The following is a 21,574-nucleotide window of genomic DNA, read 5'->3' as shown; positions in this document are numbered from 1 at the left end:
TTATATATATTTTTTTTATATTCAAAAAATGTAAACACATCATTATTTTTAACAATACACATTACATACATTACACGCATTCAAATATGCGTAAATTATATTTTTTAATCATGTTTTCTAAGTAACATTCTCCGCTCAATTAACTAATGCACATAATTATTGAATAATCGAACAAAAAAAAATAAAATAAAATAAAATAATATTATATGAATTAAATGTTGTTGAAATTTCAGTATAGAAAAACTTACTATTTATCAATAAATCAATTATTGTTCATAACTCAAATCATTCATTCATCATTTTATTGATGGACTGAATCAAAATTATTGATAATGATATATTTATATGGATTTTTTTTAAACATGTTCAATCAAATGTTTTAGCATATTAATAGTAAATTAGATTAATGTATTCCTTAATAGTTTTTTTTCAAAACATAACGCTGTAATTCCTTATAACGATTTACATAAATTATTTTAATTAAGTATCTTGAGTAGTAACTTAAATGTTTGAAATATAGTTATTAATTATTTATTAAATTTATTAAAATTGTCTTTCCATATTACTTACTTTATTAAGTATAAAAGTCATTATTTATTTTTTTTTATTTCGAGAAAGCTTACGATTAAACGAATCTTAATTTACTGATTAATAAATGGAATTTAATATGCAATCATTTGGAAGCTTTAGGGTGTGTATCGAATTCGTATACGATTCTGAGAGAATAATATAGTATTCAAAATTAGAACATGTTAAACATCGACATAGTTTGTTCCTCCTTGAGTACTTGTGACAATGTTGAGAAAATGGAAATTACCGTAATTTTATTCAGGATATTAAGTAGAAACGTGCTAATTATCCTACAGTTGTCTAAATGCTAATTTAAGAGACCGAATCATTACTTACAAGTACCGAAATACGGTTTGTTTTACATTTTAATATAGAATTTAGCTTAGTTATTATCCAAATGTATACTATTATTATAACTATGATTTTATAAAAAAATAGATAATTTATCATTAAAAAGTAAAAACCAAATGTTTAATATTTATTTGTTTTTGTTTTTGTTATATTTTTATTCTTTATCAGTATACCTATAATTATAAAAAATTAAAACACCACAGACTACAAATTTTAAAGTAAATATTATTACCCACTCTTTGTCTCTTGGAAATAGGTTTTAAACAGAATAATAACAAGTGCATGATATAGGTAATGGTGTATATTTTTTATTTTTTATTTTTATTTTTTTTTTAATTTGCCTTTGCGATATTTTTGTTTTAAGAGAATATTATTTTCCTGGTTCATCACCTAATATAACTAATCTTTGATTTTTAGACGATAATGATAAATGCTATTTATCGGAAGTATTCGATACTCATAATAGAGATTTAGCGTTATACCTTTACGTTTGATGGATTAAGTCGGATTTCAAAAAAATATTATTATCCCTCTTGTCAAAAAACTTTGTAACTCTGATAATGCATTTGTAAAACAGGCTCAACAATAACCAAGAAGAATAATATGAGTGCGCACATATCTATATAAGAATGTGATTTCGTTTCATTAATGTACGAGTTCATAATAGCCCTTTTAAAACTACAAAATAATCAAGACATTATCTTATAATAATTATTAGGAATTTATAGCAAAAAATATTAAAGCAATCGTGTTAATATAATTATTGTTTGATATCTGTTAAATATTAATCGTTATACGAAATATAAAGTAATATAACGTTTTACCTAAATCAATACGATTGGGACACTGTATAATCGTTAAATAAATAATAATAATGGGTCATATATAATTTTATTAAATATATGAGTACTTATTATAATTCATAAAAACTATTTTTTAGTGTTTGTTAAAATATATTGTTCTACTTCTTAGACTATTTCAATTATTTCATAAACTAAGTTTTTAAGTTTATTCAATATATAAAATCGTTAAGGTTTTGAAATGTTTAAAATTGTTCAAAATTTAAAAAGAACCCCTTAAGAATGGTCAAGATTTTAAATGTGTATAGTGAGGTAGGTATGATATATCTTGGATTTCATTTACATTTAACTAATATAAATAATATTGTATAATTTTATATATTTTACAGGCTGAATAATAAAATAAAATAATAATGAATAATCAAATAAAATATGAAATATAATTACAATTTTAAAAACACGTCGGCTGAATAAGCCATTGTAATTTTTATTAATTGGGTATTTCATTTCTTCGCAAACAACCACCTTACAAACAATAGTCGATTAAATCGAAATAACTTTTAATCTATTTCACTAAGTATAAAGTAGTATTGTGTTTATTAGTATCGTGAAGCAATTCGAGAATTTAATTAGTACTTTGAAATGTATTGACCAAAAAAACAATGGTGGGATTGTGATCGAACAGAACTTTTGTGTCGATACCGTAAATTCAATTCTTCTCCTATTAAATGCATACCCTCGTTTTATGAGTAAATATTATATAAATGGTACATTGGTAGTATTCGCTATTTTTGCAAACGATTAAACGAGAAAATAGTTCACACAATAGAATACATAGTGAATTATGACTACTTACAGTACAATAAACCTGTGCGAATAAAATCAAAAATATTTTATAAACGTAACCGATCTATAATGTAATTTATACTCGATAGCTCGTAAAGTTGTTGTTTATTTTTAAACGGCACTGGAGTGAAGATATTTTTCATTAATTCAAAACTAGATAGTAAATTCTTCTTCTTTTTCTCTATAACCTTTCTCCTAAATATTTAGGATCGGCCATCCTTGACAATTATTATTAATAACTCATATATAAAAGTGATTCATATAGTATAGGCAATAAATTATAATTTATTAATTGTAGTATTTTTGTTTTATATGAATTAAAATATGTATACTATATAAAATTTTGAAGTCACTATGATAGTGTTCTTAGTTATAAATACATCTAATTAATAGTTGTAAAATAATAAATAAATTTAAATCAAGGAATATATGTAAGTTAATAACTTTTGAAAATTTTTCTAAATATGTTTAAACAAATTATAATATAATTTGTACAATGCACTATTTAAGGAACATGTCTATACAATTTTCCACTTAAGTTAGTAGGCGATTTAGTATTTGCTACTATAGCTTTAAATTTAACTTTTTATTTTTATTTTTTATCATTACAAAATATTTTATGAAATGTTCATGTTATATTTCGAGAAAATTAATTTTATGAAATCTTAAAACTCTACATATACTTATTATACATATTATGTTACTAGCAAAGTTTTGAATTTGTTATTATATTGAAGCTATTCTATACATAACCTATAAGAACCATATAAAATGTTTATTTAAAATTATACATTACTACATTAGTAAATACTATAAGTAATAACCACATAAAAAATGACGTTAAGAATCAAAGATAGAATAAATCTTGAAAATCATGCAGTTAAAAAAAAAAACATTTTAAACAATTTAAACAGCAGAATTTGGTATTACATTTGGAGTTCCAGTACTCGATGTGGCCAAAGAATATAGAGGTGTACGATATATTTTTATTGTTATAGAGATAAACCTAAATTAATCCATGGTTATTGAGTTGTTAATTATTTAATAGTTTAATAAATAAGAAGATAGTTTGTTCATAAAAATAAATATATAAAAAAAAGTAGCCTGGAGTATTAATATATTTGTAAAGTACGGCCAGTTTCTAATTAAAAATTCATCATCAGATATATACAATGTTTATAAAATTGCGATTGAATATGAAAAAATAAAATTGTTCCACTTACCATTTATTAATTTTTAATTTTAATTACATTTTTTATTATTTTATTATTAATTATTTATTATTCGTGATAATTTTAATGATATTTCAGATAACAATTGACGGGTATTATTGTTTAGAATCCAGGGAAATGATTGTAAATGTATTTATAATCAAGAACTTCATTCATAATATGCCGAAAAAATTGAATAACGATAAACGAAGTTCCATTGGAAATTACATTTGCTTTATTGCTACATAAAAACAATAAAAATTTAAAAAAAAACAATATTGTAGGCAGTTCAAAATATCACGTATCAACTGTATGATGCTGTAGTATACGGATAAAACAATGAACTAAAGAAATGAACATTTTACAATACGTACTAACGTAGCAATGGCAGTCTATAGAAATGTTAGGAATCCTATGGATTTCCTAGGCGTAATTTATAACAATATTAAAATGTATACAATATAATACAAAGCGCCAAATAGTACAAGGTGTTTAATAATAAACACCTATGTACAACACGTTTATATATATAAATGTATTGCGCTTTCCACGGGGTTTATTGGCATACGGCGCAGACAGGTACACGGTTGTAAACTAGAAATATTCTAATACCGCACGGCGGAAAATGCATTACCGGTGCACGTAGGTATTCGATGCGACCATGTGGAATCCGCCAAGCACTCGATCGAATTGACGCCAGACATTTGAAAGCCCCAAGCACATTTGAACACAACTCGTTTCCCGTACGTATCGTTGTACTCGACCATAATCAACCGAGAATCGTCCACGTTGATCGGTGGACATTTCACCATGATGCAGTCCGGCGGCGAATTTGACCAGTCTCCTGTACACACAATATAATTAAATTACAACGGGTTATAACGATGTATATATCAATGTACAGTAATAAATCATCGCGCGTTCCTCTGGTTGGATTTAATTCGCATAATAATACATTTTGTCGTTCGTCCTCGCTGCTGCCCTTATTTTTCGGGTGTGACTAAGTAACACAACTGATGATAATAAGCAACGAACGATCAAACCGTGAAACGGATTCCATACGATAATAGCTACGCGTGGTTGTGGTATACACTTTTAAGAAAATTATTTATTTTTTAAACATGACCGATGAAAGTACAATTAATATATAAATTATATGGGATTTACATTTGTTACAGTTGTAGAATTATAAGAAGAAATATTTTTATTTTTTTTTTTTATGAAAATAAAAATTAATAAATAATAATATGAATAGTAATTACTAAAAACTAAGTAGATTCAACATTTAATGATGCTGTGGCTTAAATCAAAATCATCGACAGAAATTCTATTAATCATCTTGAGATGTATTGTTATTCGTATTCGCGAAAATGGAATATAATTTTTTCCGTATCAGTTTGAAAGATGTAAATTAATATTATCGTTCAATCAAATAACATAAAATCTTTTTAAAATATAATGAATGTCGCTAAAGACTTAACGTTCAAGATTTTTTAATTTTAAATTGGTTTGGACATCGAGCGCTAAGATGCTCGCAATTAATAAATATTTATAGTTAAACTCACTGCTTGAAAAATAATATGAGATCCGTGCAGTTTTCCGTTCATACATTTTGATTTGATTTTAACTCTGACGTAATACTACGGTTTTTATGAAAACCAGATGAGTTTTAAAAATTCATTAATTATACACTAACTACACAATTTCACTCTGTGTCTATTTTCCCTTTTCATTTTCCAACGAAAAGATTCGTGCGCGCATACCGATAAGATATTCTACATCAGATTTTTATGAGATGTATGCGAATTCGCAAATAAAAGGGTGATAAATGTATATTTGAATCCGTCCCGGTTGCCGGAGGGGGGCTGAACGCTGCGAAGGGACCTGGTAAAAACCTCGATTTGATCGACGTGTCTGCAATGCGTTTTCTTTCGCCCTGTCAAATTTCAAAGTTTCTACATCGCCACCGCTACCGTTGCCCGAGGGCTTCTTTTATTTTTCCTTTTTATTTCCTTGGTAGGACGGTGGGTGGCGTGCAGACGAGTGTGGATGGGAAATAAAGAAGAGGAAACCGATAGACGTGCTTTTCAGTAGGAACTGCACTCGATCAATCATTCACACAGCCCCGGCTCCGCGGCATAAACTCCCTGTAAAGTTAAGTGGATTTGTGTTCGGTATGCCTGTATTATACCATTAAGTACCATTCAATCACCGAGCACACGTGTCGATGCTATTATTAAACCAAACGTTTACCCAAACCCTATGCCGTTACATCACGTTGGCGGTGTTATTGCCATAAATGGTACCAAAACACTTTATCATATTTTTAACATCCATTTACGTACCAATTTTACTCGTACACCTTCAATTATACGTTTTTACGTTCGTACAATTATTATACACGAAATGGTTTTTGATTATTTATAAAAAAATATTTGAATTAAAATTTAGAATAAGTTATTCATTTATTCTTGTCAGACTTCTGTTTGTTATTCTCGAACGCGAAAATCAATATTTATGAATAGATATTTTATACTCAACGATTATTTACAATAATTTTTATAATTTTTTCCAAATAAAAATTACATTTTTATTAAAACGTATACTCGTGTGAAAAAATAGGAATATAAATGTATAACATCTGATATTTTGTCATTTTTTGAAATATTTAAAAATGTTATAATATTTCAACAATATAGTGTAATTATGAAAACATTTTTAAATGTGACTTATTATATATTTTGTGAAGATACACATAGCTACGTTATACGTTAGCATACAACCGTATTGATATTCATTCATTTTACATTCAAGTTTTTATAATATAAGTTGACACAGTATAAAATAAATAATTTTATGAGATAGAAACTCAAATGGTATTTAAAAAATTGATTTTGTTGGAATGACATGCACCTATGAGTCTTATATGCACTACGGTGTGTCGTTATAAGACAATTTTTACTGCTGTAAACACTGTAAAATATAAATATTTGTAATACTGTAAAATACTCATATGTTATGTTTTATAATTATAATAGAAATTCATCAATATTATTATATTGGTTAACTAAATTCAAGTATCTATCTAAGTACATATGTCTATTATTTTTTATTTTATATACTTAGTATAACCGACTTATTATTAAATATATGTACGAGTATATTGTTTATTATATTCTATATAGTAAAGTAGAATTAAATGTATTTGTTATTTTAACTAAAATACTCAATAACTAGAAAAAACGGAATAGGTTGGGACTTAGAAGGAATATCAAGTATTCTTTATTAGAGCCTGCATTCATGTTATATTTTATGATCTACGTGATATCGAAGTATGCAATATATAGCTGAAAAAATATAGAGCAAATATTAAAACAATTGATATTATTTTGTGTGATAGTAATTTTATGAACATTCATTTATGTATGATGTATCAAAATCGACATGGAAAGAGAACAATCAAATGCGATTTGTTGCAATATGGATGACCATTGAAGCATTGACAATACAATCATAATTCATAATTTTTTTTTACATTATATATTGCTTATATTTACGAATAATAATACATTTTTTTTTTTTTTATTATGAAAGAAACGAGGAACATATATTGGTTTTACAATTTTTTTTTCCAGTTGAATATTTTTTTATTTACAGGTTTTTGATTAGAAATATTCAGATTTTTTTCTATTCTATATTTTTTTCTTTCTTAGTAACCGATTTTGTCTAGTTGTTATATTCCAGTGATTCATTTTTTGTCCTTCTCAAAAGTTTTCTAAATAATTGATAAAAACTGACCAAAAATGATCATAAAAATGATATAATTTACGGGATACCGGTAAAACGAGTTATCTATTTCCAAGTAAACGATTGATTTGGTCGTGCGCAAACGAGTCGTCGATTTTCAGGTAAGAAATTTTGAATGTGCGCAAACGAGTTGCAGCGGTTATATACTTATACTTGTACAGTCAAATAAACTATCTTTAGACATATGGATTAATACACTGTCATTTCTTCACTTAGAATAATTTTTCAAAACTAATGGTACATTGATTTAAAATGTATGAAAACAACAATTTACCTAACCATTCACCTTTTTCTGTACCCTTATCATTATTTAAAAATATGCATACTAAGTACTTTATAATTTATCTAATAAATGATATGTATCTCTATTTTATAATTTATAATATAAATTATAAAAGTTAAAAATGAAAATCACTATTTAATAACCATGTAATTTTCTCATTATTTTATAAATCATGCAAGCTTATAAAATAAATTTATAAAATCCTCAAACATTGCATGTAAAATGTTTATAGTAAAAAAACAATTTACGAATACTTGCTTATACGTAAACTATGTATATATATATATAAAATGAGTATACGCATACCTAATATGTGTACTGTTTATTATATATTTATCTGGTTATTAAATTGCAACGTACTCATTAAACTGTACCTTTTTGATTGACCATACCTTATTAAAGTTACATACAGAATACTTAATATTTTAATAATTTTAATTAAAATATTCTACTCTGTTTATGTAAATAGTTTTGTTTGATGTCAATTTTTTCATATTGCACTGTTTTGAGGCAATTTACATCATCTGGTGTAAAACATACGTAATTGGATAAAATTATTAGTGGAATGATATTACATTGAAAAATAAAAAATCACTATATAAACGCAAAAAATATTGGAAAAAAAAGATGAGATTAATCATTATGTTATACTTAATTAAATAGTAATTAAACAATCATAATTGATAAAAATTTATTTGTCCATATAATCTAAAACTGTATGTATTTTTTAATTATTTTTCGCTTCTAATATATTTTACAGTAGCAGAAATCATTATTTTATTAGTTTTTAGAATATTTATTTCTACAATTTAATTAATTATATACAATATTATTTCTACAACGAAAACATTTTTAATTGTAAATAATACAATAAATATCATTTTGGAAAAAATCTTTTTTTGATAATTCAAATAACACTGGTTATGTACTAAAATGTATATGACATAAATCGTAATTAACATAAAACACTGACTTTTAATTTTACAATGCATTATTTTGTTTCGTTGGTTACACGAAGATTTAGTTATTTTATTTGTTCATTTTAACGGAAGATATATTCAATGGGATTATAATGCAATAGTACTTTTTTAGTAAAATCTATAATATAGTATACTTTGATTACCAAAATGAACCAATATAATTTATACTCACGTAATAATATTATTATATTACCCATAATTAGGTAAATACAAAGGGCTTTGCTTAATAAATATTTGATCATAGAATCAAATATTTCACTCAGTTTAGTTTCTAAATAAATAATCAATAATGACTTCGTTAAAGGTTTACTGCAAAGGAGTTCGTACATACGTTTCCATAAATAAAATTATACGGTTGTTGTTAGTTCAAAGTGCTTAAGATTTATTACCTACACATAACATACTTACATAAAATAAGTGGCTAAATAATTGAATTAATTTAAATTATTAGGGTTACGATAATATCAACTGTTAAAAGGCAAAAAGAGCAAAGCGACTTTTTGCGAATAAGTGATAAGGTCCACACTACGGGATAATCAACAGTTAAAGCATTAGATCGCACAAGCGTTATTGTTTCTCTGACCATTTAGTAATTATATATTTAATTTATGAATTTCGGTACAAGCAACATTTACGAACAGAAACGTAATAAAAGTAAACGTAAACATTATTTTTAGGTTAAAAGCGACAAATACGTGGACTTGGTCTCTTATTATATTTCTTTTCACCTTTTATAATGCTATTATTGTCATCGTTATACTGATCAGTAGGTGATGTTATTGCATATTTACTAATTTATATACTTATGCTCGTATGCATAGTTCTGTGGTTATGTATCATATATAATTGCTTAAGTTACTCATAGCTAAGTGGCCCATAACTATTTTTTTATGCGATATAAGTTGTGTCTTGCATAAACGATATTTATATATTCCATAGCTGTGTATAAGTTTATGTGATAAAAACCATTGTTATTAGCAGGGCTTAAAAACGGTAACTGGTTTGCAACGAAAACCGGTAAAAACCGTAAATTTGAGAACCGTAAACCGATAACTGCTTTTAGTTTTGGAGTGTTGGAAGCGGTTAATAGTTATCGGTAATCAACGTATCTAAATAATAACATCAAAGCGATTACCTCGTGTTTTCAATCCCGGTTTTATAACCAAAACCTATTCCCGACCAAAATAGTTAACGATTTTTTCGTGTTATTAATACTTGAAATATATTATGATTACATTATGCCATTATATTATACAATATAAATATTATTTATTATCTATTTATATATTTGTATTTATTATAGTATTATTATTATATTATTATAGTTAAATTTAATTTTCCAGCTATTTTTAAATATTTTTCCCCAATTAATGGCCGTTGAGTATTGCTATATATATGATATTCACAGCAGATAAGCAATACTCGACAACCATTAATATATTTATATATAGGTAAAACTATACATTATAAATACCGTCATAAACGTCATAGTCGTGGCGTGCTGATTCCTATTACGAAATAGTTTGTGGCTTAGTATTTATGATATTTTAATACTGTCGTTTTAATATCTGCTCACCCCGGTTTTGAGTTACTGTATTATATACAATATAACCAAAAAGTTCTGTGGCAATGTATCAATTTTAGTGTCATCTTAGAAAATTATTATATTTAATTTCGGTTTTTTACCGTTATAAATAAGAAAATTATAACAATACATTTTTTTATGCAATTTAGTTTTTTAATTATTATTAAGGACAGGATTTATATGCACAGAAAAACCCTCAAAATATGCTTCTAAAAATGCTGTAATATGCTATAAAATATGTATTTATTTTTAAATGTGTACTTAAATATTCACTTAAAATGTTGTTTAAATTTTTGTACAATTATGTGAAATGTATTATAAATATAAAAATAATCATTAATTAATACGGTATTAAAAAAAGTATAAAAAAGCTTTTAAAATATTTTGTTGTCTTTGTCGCCATTTAACATTCTTTATCTTCAACGTATAAAGTATACCATATAAAGTATACCCACATTAATGAAAAGTGAAAACAAAAATTAAATTCATGTTTTACCTATTGCATTGGATGATATGAGTATGTAATCTTTTCTATGGAAATAAATACCGGTCGCAACTTTATCGATATTATGTGGCAGTGATCGTGAAAATACGACGAAAACGAATTTATGTGCTATAAATAATAATATGTATTATAAAACTATAAATATGCATTTAATAGGTAAAAACGTTGAAATATGCAAAATATGCAATATAAAATTAGTTTTATTTTAATAATCGGGGACAATGCTCATCAAATTTCAAAAAGTTTATTTCAATACATATATGCATTTGCATATAAATCCGGTCACTAATTATCATTATCTTGATCATAATATGTTTTAAACTGTAAAGCAATTTAAAAAAAAATAAATATTGAGTGAAATAGACCAAATTAAAGCATATTAAATTTTTGATTTTTTAATAATAAAGTTATAAAATTATATGAGTTTAATATTATTATTAAGCTTGAAAAAATTACCGTTAGTTTTAATTACGATAATATTAACTTAAGTTTTGATTTATTATAAAATTATGTTTGTATTAGAAACTAACATATAAACTATGCATAATTAATTTTACTAGGTATCAAAGATTTGAAATTAATTTAACTTAAATTGAGATTGTCACTAATGATTCTGTATTTTATTTTTTCAACATTATAAAATGTGATAAACGATAAAAAATAGAGTTTGTCCTCCTGTTTGTCGCTCAACGTATACAATTTTCATTATTGTCAATTATACCATAAAAATTCACTTTTTTTATAAAATGTTTCTGAATAAATGTCGCTTGTGTTGGAATGTATAAATTAAATATTGGATTATTAAATGGTTGAAGCACTTATGAGATCAAGTACTTGAGCTGACGGTTATCCTATAGTATATACCATGTTGCTGAGCTCCAAAATGTGGCTTAAAACCTTTTGCCTTTTACCGATCAATATTCATGCAATGCTTATTAAATAATTTTGTGTCAAAGATTACTATCGTTCCATCGTATAGTACATTCAAACTGCTATAAGCTCCAAATTTAACTCAATAACTAATAATATATTCTTTCACAATAAAAATGTCAATAATTAATTTAAATTACATCAATTTGGTAAACTAGAATGTTAGCAGCATCAAAAATAAAAAAAATCACCACTAATGGAATTCTTAACAAGACAAAAAAATCGATATAACCTGTATAACAAAAATCCATCTAAAAACCAAGAATATTTTGAGGTCTATGATTATAATATTTAAAGAAAATGCAGAGACGCCATGCAATTATCAGGTGGAGTGATCGTTCTAACTAAAAAAAAATATTAAATATTACTAATCAATTATTCCCAATATGGTAAACCTCGTAGCCATCTGAGTTATAATTTTAACCAACAAACAAGACAAAAATTATCTCGGCTTATAATCTACCTATGAAAAATATAGAAAAAAGAAGAATCATCGGAACTCTTTAATAACCATCCAATAGCACTTAGTTATATACCTAGTTAACAACCTAAGTTCAAAAAACTAAATATAGGGATGCTTAAAATTAAACCTGAATATAATTAAACTTCTATAAATTACGTCTGAGCTCAGGATACTTATATCTCCACCATCTAAACCAACCTTCTGAAGGTCTGGAATAATTCCGGACATACTTGTCCGGACTATACATATATTGCACTAATATCAAACATGCCTACCATTTCTCTTCATCAAGTCATAAACGAACTCGACTCAGATCATGTTCCTGTTTTCAATACATTAATCTAACCATTAACAATAAATCAGAATATCTCAAAACTATTAAACGATCTAGTAAATTTGCAAACATTCCGATATAAACTAAATCAAAATCTAAGTTGCATAAACACTTTAAAAATCCAGATGGCATAAATATAAACATGGAAAACTTAACTAATAAAATAAAAATTCAATTATTCTAGCAGTAATTAAAAATAACAAAACCAATTATCACTCATCAGACTTACTCTCAACCTCAATTTAAGCACAAAGCTGAAGAATTTGGTAGAATACCAGATTCCTAGAAGTTAAAAGAAGACTCAACCAACTCAACAGAAAAATTAAATTGGAAGTGGACATCAGATACAACTCATATCATGCCTACCTAAGAAAATTTAACTCTAATGATTCAAGTCTCTGGCTAGCATTCAAAAAATTATAAAATTACATAACGTAATTCCCCATTTAAAAAAGGGACAAGCAAAATTTAAAAAAAGACGCCGAAAAGATTGAAATCTTCGCTGACCATTTTATATCTTGCTTTACATCTGCAGGAGAAGAAGAAGACAGTGAATATAATGAACGAAAATTCGATTACGATGATAAAACACTAAATTAATTGATCAATGAACCAAATGGCAGAATTACTTTTCCATCTCCCAAGGAAATGCCACAAATAATAATCAAACTAGAAAATTAAAAAGTCAAGACCACGACCTTATTACAAACAAAATCTTAAAAAACCTTACACCTAAAGTCCTATCATTTTTGGCTAGCCTACACAACTCAGCCATGCATACAAGTAAATTTCCGTTATCTTGGAAATATGCTATCATAATGCCAATATATAAACCAGAAAAATCGATTGACTGTTTTACAAGCTATTAAAGATGGGCAAAATTGTTTAAATATCGATATTCGATGTATTGATGCGTCAATTTTTAAAATATCGATGTGTTCGATGTATTGTTGAAAAACCATCGTAGTTTAAGAATATCGAAGTTTAAAAACATCAAAAAATTTTTTTTCCCTCTGAAGCTGTCACCTGTTGCACACCTTATTATCTGTACAGTATACTATTTTTTTGATTAAATAATAAATTTAATAGTTAAAATACTATTGTTTAACTTATATTTTTTAAAAACATATTAAATACTTATAATCAAGTTTCGTAAGTTCATGCATTTGCATGTTTTCTTTGGAAAATATGCTAATTGAGATAAAAATCTGTTTCATAACAATGGTAATAAAAATCTAAAGTTTAATAGAGCATATTTTTGCATGTTGTGTGTATTGCCATATTAGTTATATAGTTGATTTTTTTGAGTTATTAGCGCATATTATTTTATGTAAAATCAGCGAAATTGTTTTTTGTGGAAGTCAAAAAAAAATTAGATCAATAAATGTTTGAATTCATTCTTATTTACTTTTTCGAACTTGCTTATAAAATCTTAGTATTTTATCAATATTTTTATTTTTTAATGATATTAAATTTTATAAGTTAAAAGCAGTACTACGAAAACAATGTTATTGCGTACCAATACCCCTCTCCTCTTATTGACGTGTCCATTGCAATCTATCTATTTTCGTCAAAATGAGTGTTCATTAATTTTAATTTGAATAAAATGTAACCGAAGAAAAAATATAAACGGATGATTCTTATTATTTTAAAAAATGCATATTTAATCAAATATTAGTGCATTATTGCATACTTATTTATGCGTTTTTCAATGCATGAACTTACGAGTCCTGATTATAACAGTATAGTATATACTGTATAACAATTTTTGTATATTGCATACTAAAATAATACAAAAAAAAAAAAAATTCGAACTTTTCGAACATAAATATCAATATTTAAGTTCGAACATTTCTGAGATAAACATCGATGTTTAATCCAATGTTAAAATATCGATATATCGACCCAAAACATCGATGTTTTTTGGCCATCCCTACAAGCTACAGAACACTCAGCCTTCCTCCATCACTTTCAAAACTTTACGAAAGAAGTAGATTCAAATAGATTAAAATCATTTCTACACATCTTTCAAAAAAATTAATTTAGACTTAAAACCTATCACTTTACGTGTCATCAAATCTAAAGAATCTCATAACTAATTATAAGTGGCTTCGAAAAGAAATTGTACACAATGGATGTTTTTTTAGACGTAACCCAAGCTTTCGACAATAATTGAACTCACCAGTTCTTCCCAAATATCAACTTAAAACCATAATCTCCTTTAAATTTAATAAAACGTTCCAAGTTAGAATAGAAACCAACTTCTCCCAGGTACACAATATAAAATGTTGGATTCCTACCAAGACTCAGTTCTAGGCGTAACCTTTTTCAAAATCTACTTTAACGACATATCAATTTTCTCAAACTCTCATCTAACGATGTTTATAGACGACACAATAGTAATAACTCTAAGAAAGAAAGTCCCTAGAATCTTCAATTGAAAATCTCCAAACATCTCTCAACACTTTGACCACTTAGTTCAAAAAATGGAGATAAAATCTGAATCGAACAAAGTGCAGCAAAAATCTTCACCAAAAATTATAATAAAATCCCCAATTCATTCTCATAGATAACCAAGCAATAAAATGGAATAAGAAAGATGACTCCGTTAAATACCTTGGTGAGTTAGACGAAAAACTCACGTGGAAAATTATTTTAAATAACAAACTTCCCCAAGACTACGCAAGAATGAATACATTCTACCCCTTATTTAATTTTAAATCTCCTAATGAAATCATCTATACTGTTGTATACCTAAATAATCTAACCATTAATCTCTTATAAATTTCCAATATGGATAGCAACCTCTTCAAATAAAAATCAACAAAATCCCAGTCCTTCAAAAAAAAAAAATTACCAACAAAATGTTTTAAAGCTCCATGGTTCATGAGGAATAGGCAAATTCATAATGATGCAGTAATTCTTCCTTATTGAACTCCTTATTGAAAAATTTAATTTGAACAAAATAAATAAAAATAATAATAAAAAATAAAAGTTAAGTAAGAGTTTTATTAAAAACGACAAGTTCAAATTAATTATTCGTGTTCAACATACGTGGGAAACAACAAACCGTGACTAACTTGACTAACTGATATTAAAATTGACATGTGCGATTGGCCTGTTAGTACGATTCCTATATATTATTCCAAAAATATTAAATTTTTTTTTTTTATTATTAATATGTTTATGAAATAGTATTAAAGAATCACTCGTTTCCTTAACGACTTCTGAATTTTGTAAACTACAATAATATTTATTATTTTTTCCCCTTGATTCGCTTTTGTCTTATATCGTTCTAAATTTTCGTCACAACTTCGATACCAGTATATTTGTTCATTAACTGTTATTACTATTGTGACTATATGCGTATTTTTACGGTGTCCGTTTATAATACTAACTGTTATTATATTCATCTTATTGTTTTTGAATTGAAGTGAAATAAAAATTAAAAATAAATGAAAACAAATTATGATAACATATAACTCGATTATTAACGAACGTTATTATTATAAATAATAATGTATTTATACCTCGGATTCGTGTCCTTTACCTGGTATGAACATCATCGATACGCGTTTTCTCCGCGTTTAACGGAACTTAATAGTATACATACACGTCATCATCGCCGTCATGATAGCCAATAATTTTCTAAAACCGTACAAGTTCCGTAGCGTTCTCGAGCGGTAAGTTTCGCACTTTTGATTTTTCGACCAAAATTCGTATATAATGTCCCGTAGTTTACCCATGTACGATACACACGGGACGGATTCGGTTAGTTTAATCGGCGACATCATTATCATTGTACGCGAGAGACAATTTGTCGAAAAGTGTACGTCGTCTGCTGTTGTAAAAACGTTGCTGCGTACGCTAGCACGAACCATTGGACTTCCGGCTGGGCGTTGAAAACGGAAAGGCAGGGACGGAGGAGAAAGTAAATCGGGGATGGTAGGTCACCTCGGGAATAGGTCGTAACGGATACACGACACTGTTCGATGATTTGCTGACGATACGACAACCGTCACGAGCACATATGTGTATACGTTTTTCAGGTTTTGGTCCACGTGTGCGCGCTCAAAATCGCAATAAGGTATGCAAAACACGAAAAACCCATAACGGTAGCGGCTCTGCTAAGGAGCGTTGTGCACGATTTATACTTACACGCATGCAGGGGTGCTTCACGTATATGTGTGTGTGTGTGTTTGTGCTCGCGTGCGCGTATTTGTGTTTTCGGTCACCGTAATAATAATATTTTATAGTACACTTCCTTCCCCGTACGCCACGACCTCATTACCATACGAATGGTCCGTCGTCGTCATCGCGATCGCAGTCGGTACACCGAGCTTTAGGTCAGGGCGGCGGTCGTCGGACGGACTACGCACAACAATGGCCGTGCGTACGCATACATTACGTCGGATACGGATTTCGCAGTGACCGCGATCGCTATCGGAACCAACCCGCGTCGATCCGAGAGATTTGCCCGCCGCTGGACGGATTTTCTCATACAATGCTTTTTGTCAGCCTAACGATCTACACCCGTACGATGTAACACCTATGTATACGCATAACAATAACGTCTGTATCGAAATTACCGTCTTGATCGTCGTCAGTCTACACGCACACCGTTTGAGTGGCGAAACGTTTGTTCTCGGGACAACCACCTTAGAGGATCACAGCGGTATGCTGTTCGAAATGCTTTACGTTTCGGGCCGCGACATTTACGTGTATTTTATTCAGGGTTTTTTTTTTCGTTCAAACGAAAACGTGTGATATTTACGTGCGGCTACATATCGTGACGTTTTCTTTTTTTTTTTCACTTTCACTTTCTCCTTTTCCCTCGAAAAACTATTTAACAGTAAAAGGAATATAAAAAAGTTTAACTGTCTTTCGGAAAAATAGTGTTTAAAACCTTTTTCAGTCTTGTACATGTTTCTTCGGGTATTTTGCAGGGCAAAATGTCCTTTATTCGGTTAGTTTTTCAAATCTGCCAACACTTTTCTAGGGGTAAATGGTTCGAATTCAGAAGCATTCCTATATAACTTGCTAATCGATTTACGGGTCATTACGGGTCTTTATGATGTTTGTTTGGAAATGAAAATTATTATAACGATAGAAAAAAAACAATTGTTAACATATTATTGTATAAAACTGAGTATGAAGTTATTTTATCACGTACAGTCTACCATGTGGTTTAATCAACAATGTTTAATCTTGTTTAGTTAAAGCGTTGCTTTAGTATGTGCATACAAATGTTTATTTGCAACGATGTAGGGATCGGAGGCAATACATTTTTACGATTAGATATTCAGAATGTTAGAATTAGAACATTTTGAAACTACGTTTTTGTTTGCTCATCGATTTATTTGTCATCGTTCTTTTTTTTTATTTTATCACATAGTTATACTTAATGTAGTACCGTTATATGAAATTAACTAAGGATAACAGTGCGCGATTTACTTATAATAATAACTACATTATCTCACAATGTTTATGTGATTAACTATTTACGGCTCATAAGCGCATACACGAGCTATGTAAATTCTCAATTTTTATGAAGAAATTTAGTTTCGAGAATTTAATTATCATTTAATTTTATAATACTATGAGTATTTGATGTGCGTGTATGTGATATGTAGCGAAAAAAAAAATTACATCACGGGCATTAATTGGATTTTATCCAATTGTCCAACGTTATTATTTTCAAATATTTTTGAAATGTATTATATATTTTATTCGTGCAAATTTGTATGCAGCTGTGGATTAAAAACAAATAATTTAAATGCGTGTTTAATATTTAAAGTATTACTCATGTTTAAGTCGTTATAGTTGATTTATTGTCAACGGCGTTAATTTGACGCTAAATATGATGGAAAAAATGATGAAAACACCCGCAGCCGATCATGGCGATGATGTCATTAAAAGAGTCAACCGACTTTATTGTTATTGGTATTTCATTCCCGGCGTATTATTTATTGCTAATTACAGTAATATTTTCCACAAATTTATGAAAAATACTTTCAAAGGTAATCAAATAATACATTTTGGTTTAATAGGTATAGATAATGATATGGAATTATTTATTATTAGGTTTTGCGTAAGTAAACCGTGGTCATCTTTATAAGACTATTTACGAAACAAATTGTTCATGTGCATTTTATGAGTTTTTTTTATTTATTATTATTATTTTTGTGTTTTTTTTTTTCCTTAGGATAAAGTAACTGCAGAGTATTTTAATTTAGGAAATTACTATTACGAGGCCTGGAGAAGATTTTACTTATATGACACGTATTATAGAACTTGAACGGATGGAGTAAAAGAGAGTCGTAGAAAAGTTTAATTGCACGGGTCGCATAAGAGTTTAATTAAAATTCCACAGAGTACTGTTAGAGATGCACTATTTGCCATCGGATACGATGGGCACACATATTTTTCTTTGTTGATATTACGTTTTTCTTTTCTTTTGTTGTTCGATAAAAGCAACAAAAAAATTATTGAAAACAAGTTGTACAACATTTGAATAATGAACGAAAGATGTTACGTAAGAAATTGTTTGTTAAAATTATCTGATGTTACCTATTTTTAAAAATAAGGAAATAAAATATTTTATAATTTATATTTATTATGACATTTCTCTACAATTTTAATATTAAAATTCTTTGATATTTATTTCTACTATATGACAAATTTATCATATATAAATATTAAGAAATAACATTTAGTTGAAGTTTAATAAAAAAAAATTATGTTAAATCATTATATCTACAACATTAACATTAAAATACTATTAATTTAATTTGAAATTCTATTACATGCCACTTTATCAGTTACAATTGTTACTTATATTTTATAGTTATCTTTAAAAGTATTCATGACAATTTAATTAAATTAAAATTCATATAGCTATTTAAGTTAGTGGCTTATTAGTATGGAAAACAATATTTCTATTTTAATTAAACAAAATAAATCATCTAAAAACCTTTAAAGTATAATTTTTAATCCACAAATTATTATAACTATTATTTCTCTTAAATGATATACATAATATATGTTGTTATTATTATTATTATTTTTTTTTGCGAATTATATTATATTTATTTTACAAACAAATATTTCTGAAAACTTAAATATCATTTCACAGACCGGGTGAAAATTTCATAGAATTGATTTTTGTTATTATAACCCAAATAATAATTTTTGGAGATATTAAATGGTTAAGCACAATATTAAATTTTGAGAGATGACTAGTTAAAAATGTAATCACTGAAATGGGATTGAACGCTAAAATAATATAAAAATACAAGAAAAGCATAAATTTAATGTGTACAAACTCAAAAATCAATAATTTTTGTTATTTCTTCAGATGAAAATCATTTATTATGAGATGGAGAAAACTAAGTAGCGGAAGAAAATTATTTTTATTTAATAAACTATAATAAACAAAAAAATATTGTTTTAAAACACGTTTTCGATGGATTATTTTTTTTATATAATAAACATATATATGCATAAAATTGAATATTATAAAATAAATAAAGCCAATAATTTACAGAACTGTATTATAAAACTGAATTAAGAAGGAATAAAAACATGAAATATAAGTAAACAAAAAAAATAATCGATGATTAAATTATCAAACAATAATCAAACGCACAATCGCTGATCCGAATCCAGTCAACGTCAGGATGATCGCCCCTAGATAAAAGTCTTCCAAATACCACCATATAAGAAATAACACTACTATAAGCACATTATAGATCAAAATATCTTACCAATATCGTAACAAAAACACAATGAAGGGTAATATAAAGGGGGTATTGGCACAGTCATTGAAGGCCTACCCATCAAAAGACCATTTAACAAAAATTCAAATTGAATAATATCACAGATGTGATACTTGATCTAAAGCTTTTTATGCCAATTTCTTTAATTTATGATTATAAGAAACTACAATATGACCTAAATCAATTCTGTTCATGGTATGCAAACAATGGTTTAAATTTAAATATGGATAAATGCAGTCAAATTACATTCTCTAGAAATGAACAGGATTTCATGTTTAGCTATCACATAAATAACAAAAATTTCAAAATTGTATCAAATATTAAAGACTTGAGTATCATATTTTCTAATGACCTTGCATTTACCAAACATATCAATGAAATTGATAATATAGCCTTACGTGTATTCGGATTTTCAAAACGGGATTGCTGGGAGTTTCATAACCCAATTTTCTTACGTTTTTTTTCTCTCTAGTATGATCGACTTTGGAATATGGTCCGATAATCTGGAGCCCTCATCATAAGTATCTTATAAATAAATTAGAACAAATCCAAAATCGATTTTCACATACGTTGGCATATAAGATTAACAACGTTGAACTAACCTGTAATCATTAGCATTAAAATTTGATATTGATAGCTTGGAATTCAGAAGACAATTTAATGACATACGCTGGCTTTATAACTTACTAAACTCCAGAATTGATTGTCCGGATATACTCACCTTAATTAATATAAATGTTCCTAATTGAACGTTAAAAACCACGTCTACATTCTACAATTCTACTTGCAAACGTCATTATTGTCTATACGTGGTTTATTCTAAACCGAATGTTAACTCTAGATAATGAACTAAATAATTTTGATTTCTTTTTTAAATTTTCTCTTAGAATTAAAAAATTGTATGCAAAATAATTGTAATTTATAGTTTATAGTTTATTTATTATCTTAAATACTTATGGCTGATTTTTGTAATTCATCATTATTATGTATTTTGAAATTTTTTTATTCATGTACTTCTTCATTATATCTGTACACTATACAGACAGGCGTTTATTAAATAGGTATAAATAAATAAATAAATAAATAAATAAATAATTTTGATTTGTTTTCCATAACTCTTTCTAAAACATA

General features: G+C 27.1%; 1 protein-coding gene across 2 annotated transcripts in view; it reads right to left on the bottom strand.

Annotated features, from left to right (window-relative positions):
* LOC112691265 (locomotion-related protein Hikaru genki) overlaps positions 1-21,574 on the bottom strand; it is a 170,126-nt gene that overhangs the window by 16,820 nt on the left and 131,732 nt on the right. For both annotated transcript variants that reach the window (XM_025565423.1, XM_025565424.1), the window contains one exon: positions 4,413-4,622. In XM_025565423.1, coding sequence (XP_025421208.1) covers positions 4,413-4,622 — 210 coding nt within the window. The remainder of the gene's footprint in view (positions 1-4,412; positions 4,623-21,574) is intronic.

Source organism: Sipha flava, unplaced genomic scaffold (genome assembly GCF_003268045.1).
Source record: "Sipha flava isolate LNK unplaced genomic scaffold, YSA_version1 587_pilon_pilon, whole genome shotgun sequence".
NCBI classification, from domain to species: Eukaryota; Metazoa; Arthropoda; class Insecta; order Hemiptera; family Aphididae; genus Sipha; species Sipha flava.
This window is presented reverse-complemented; position numbering and strand designations above follow the sequence as displayed.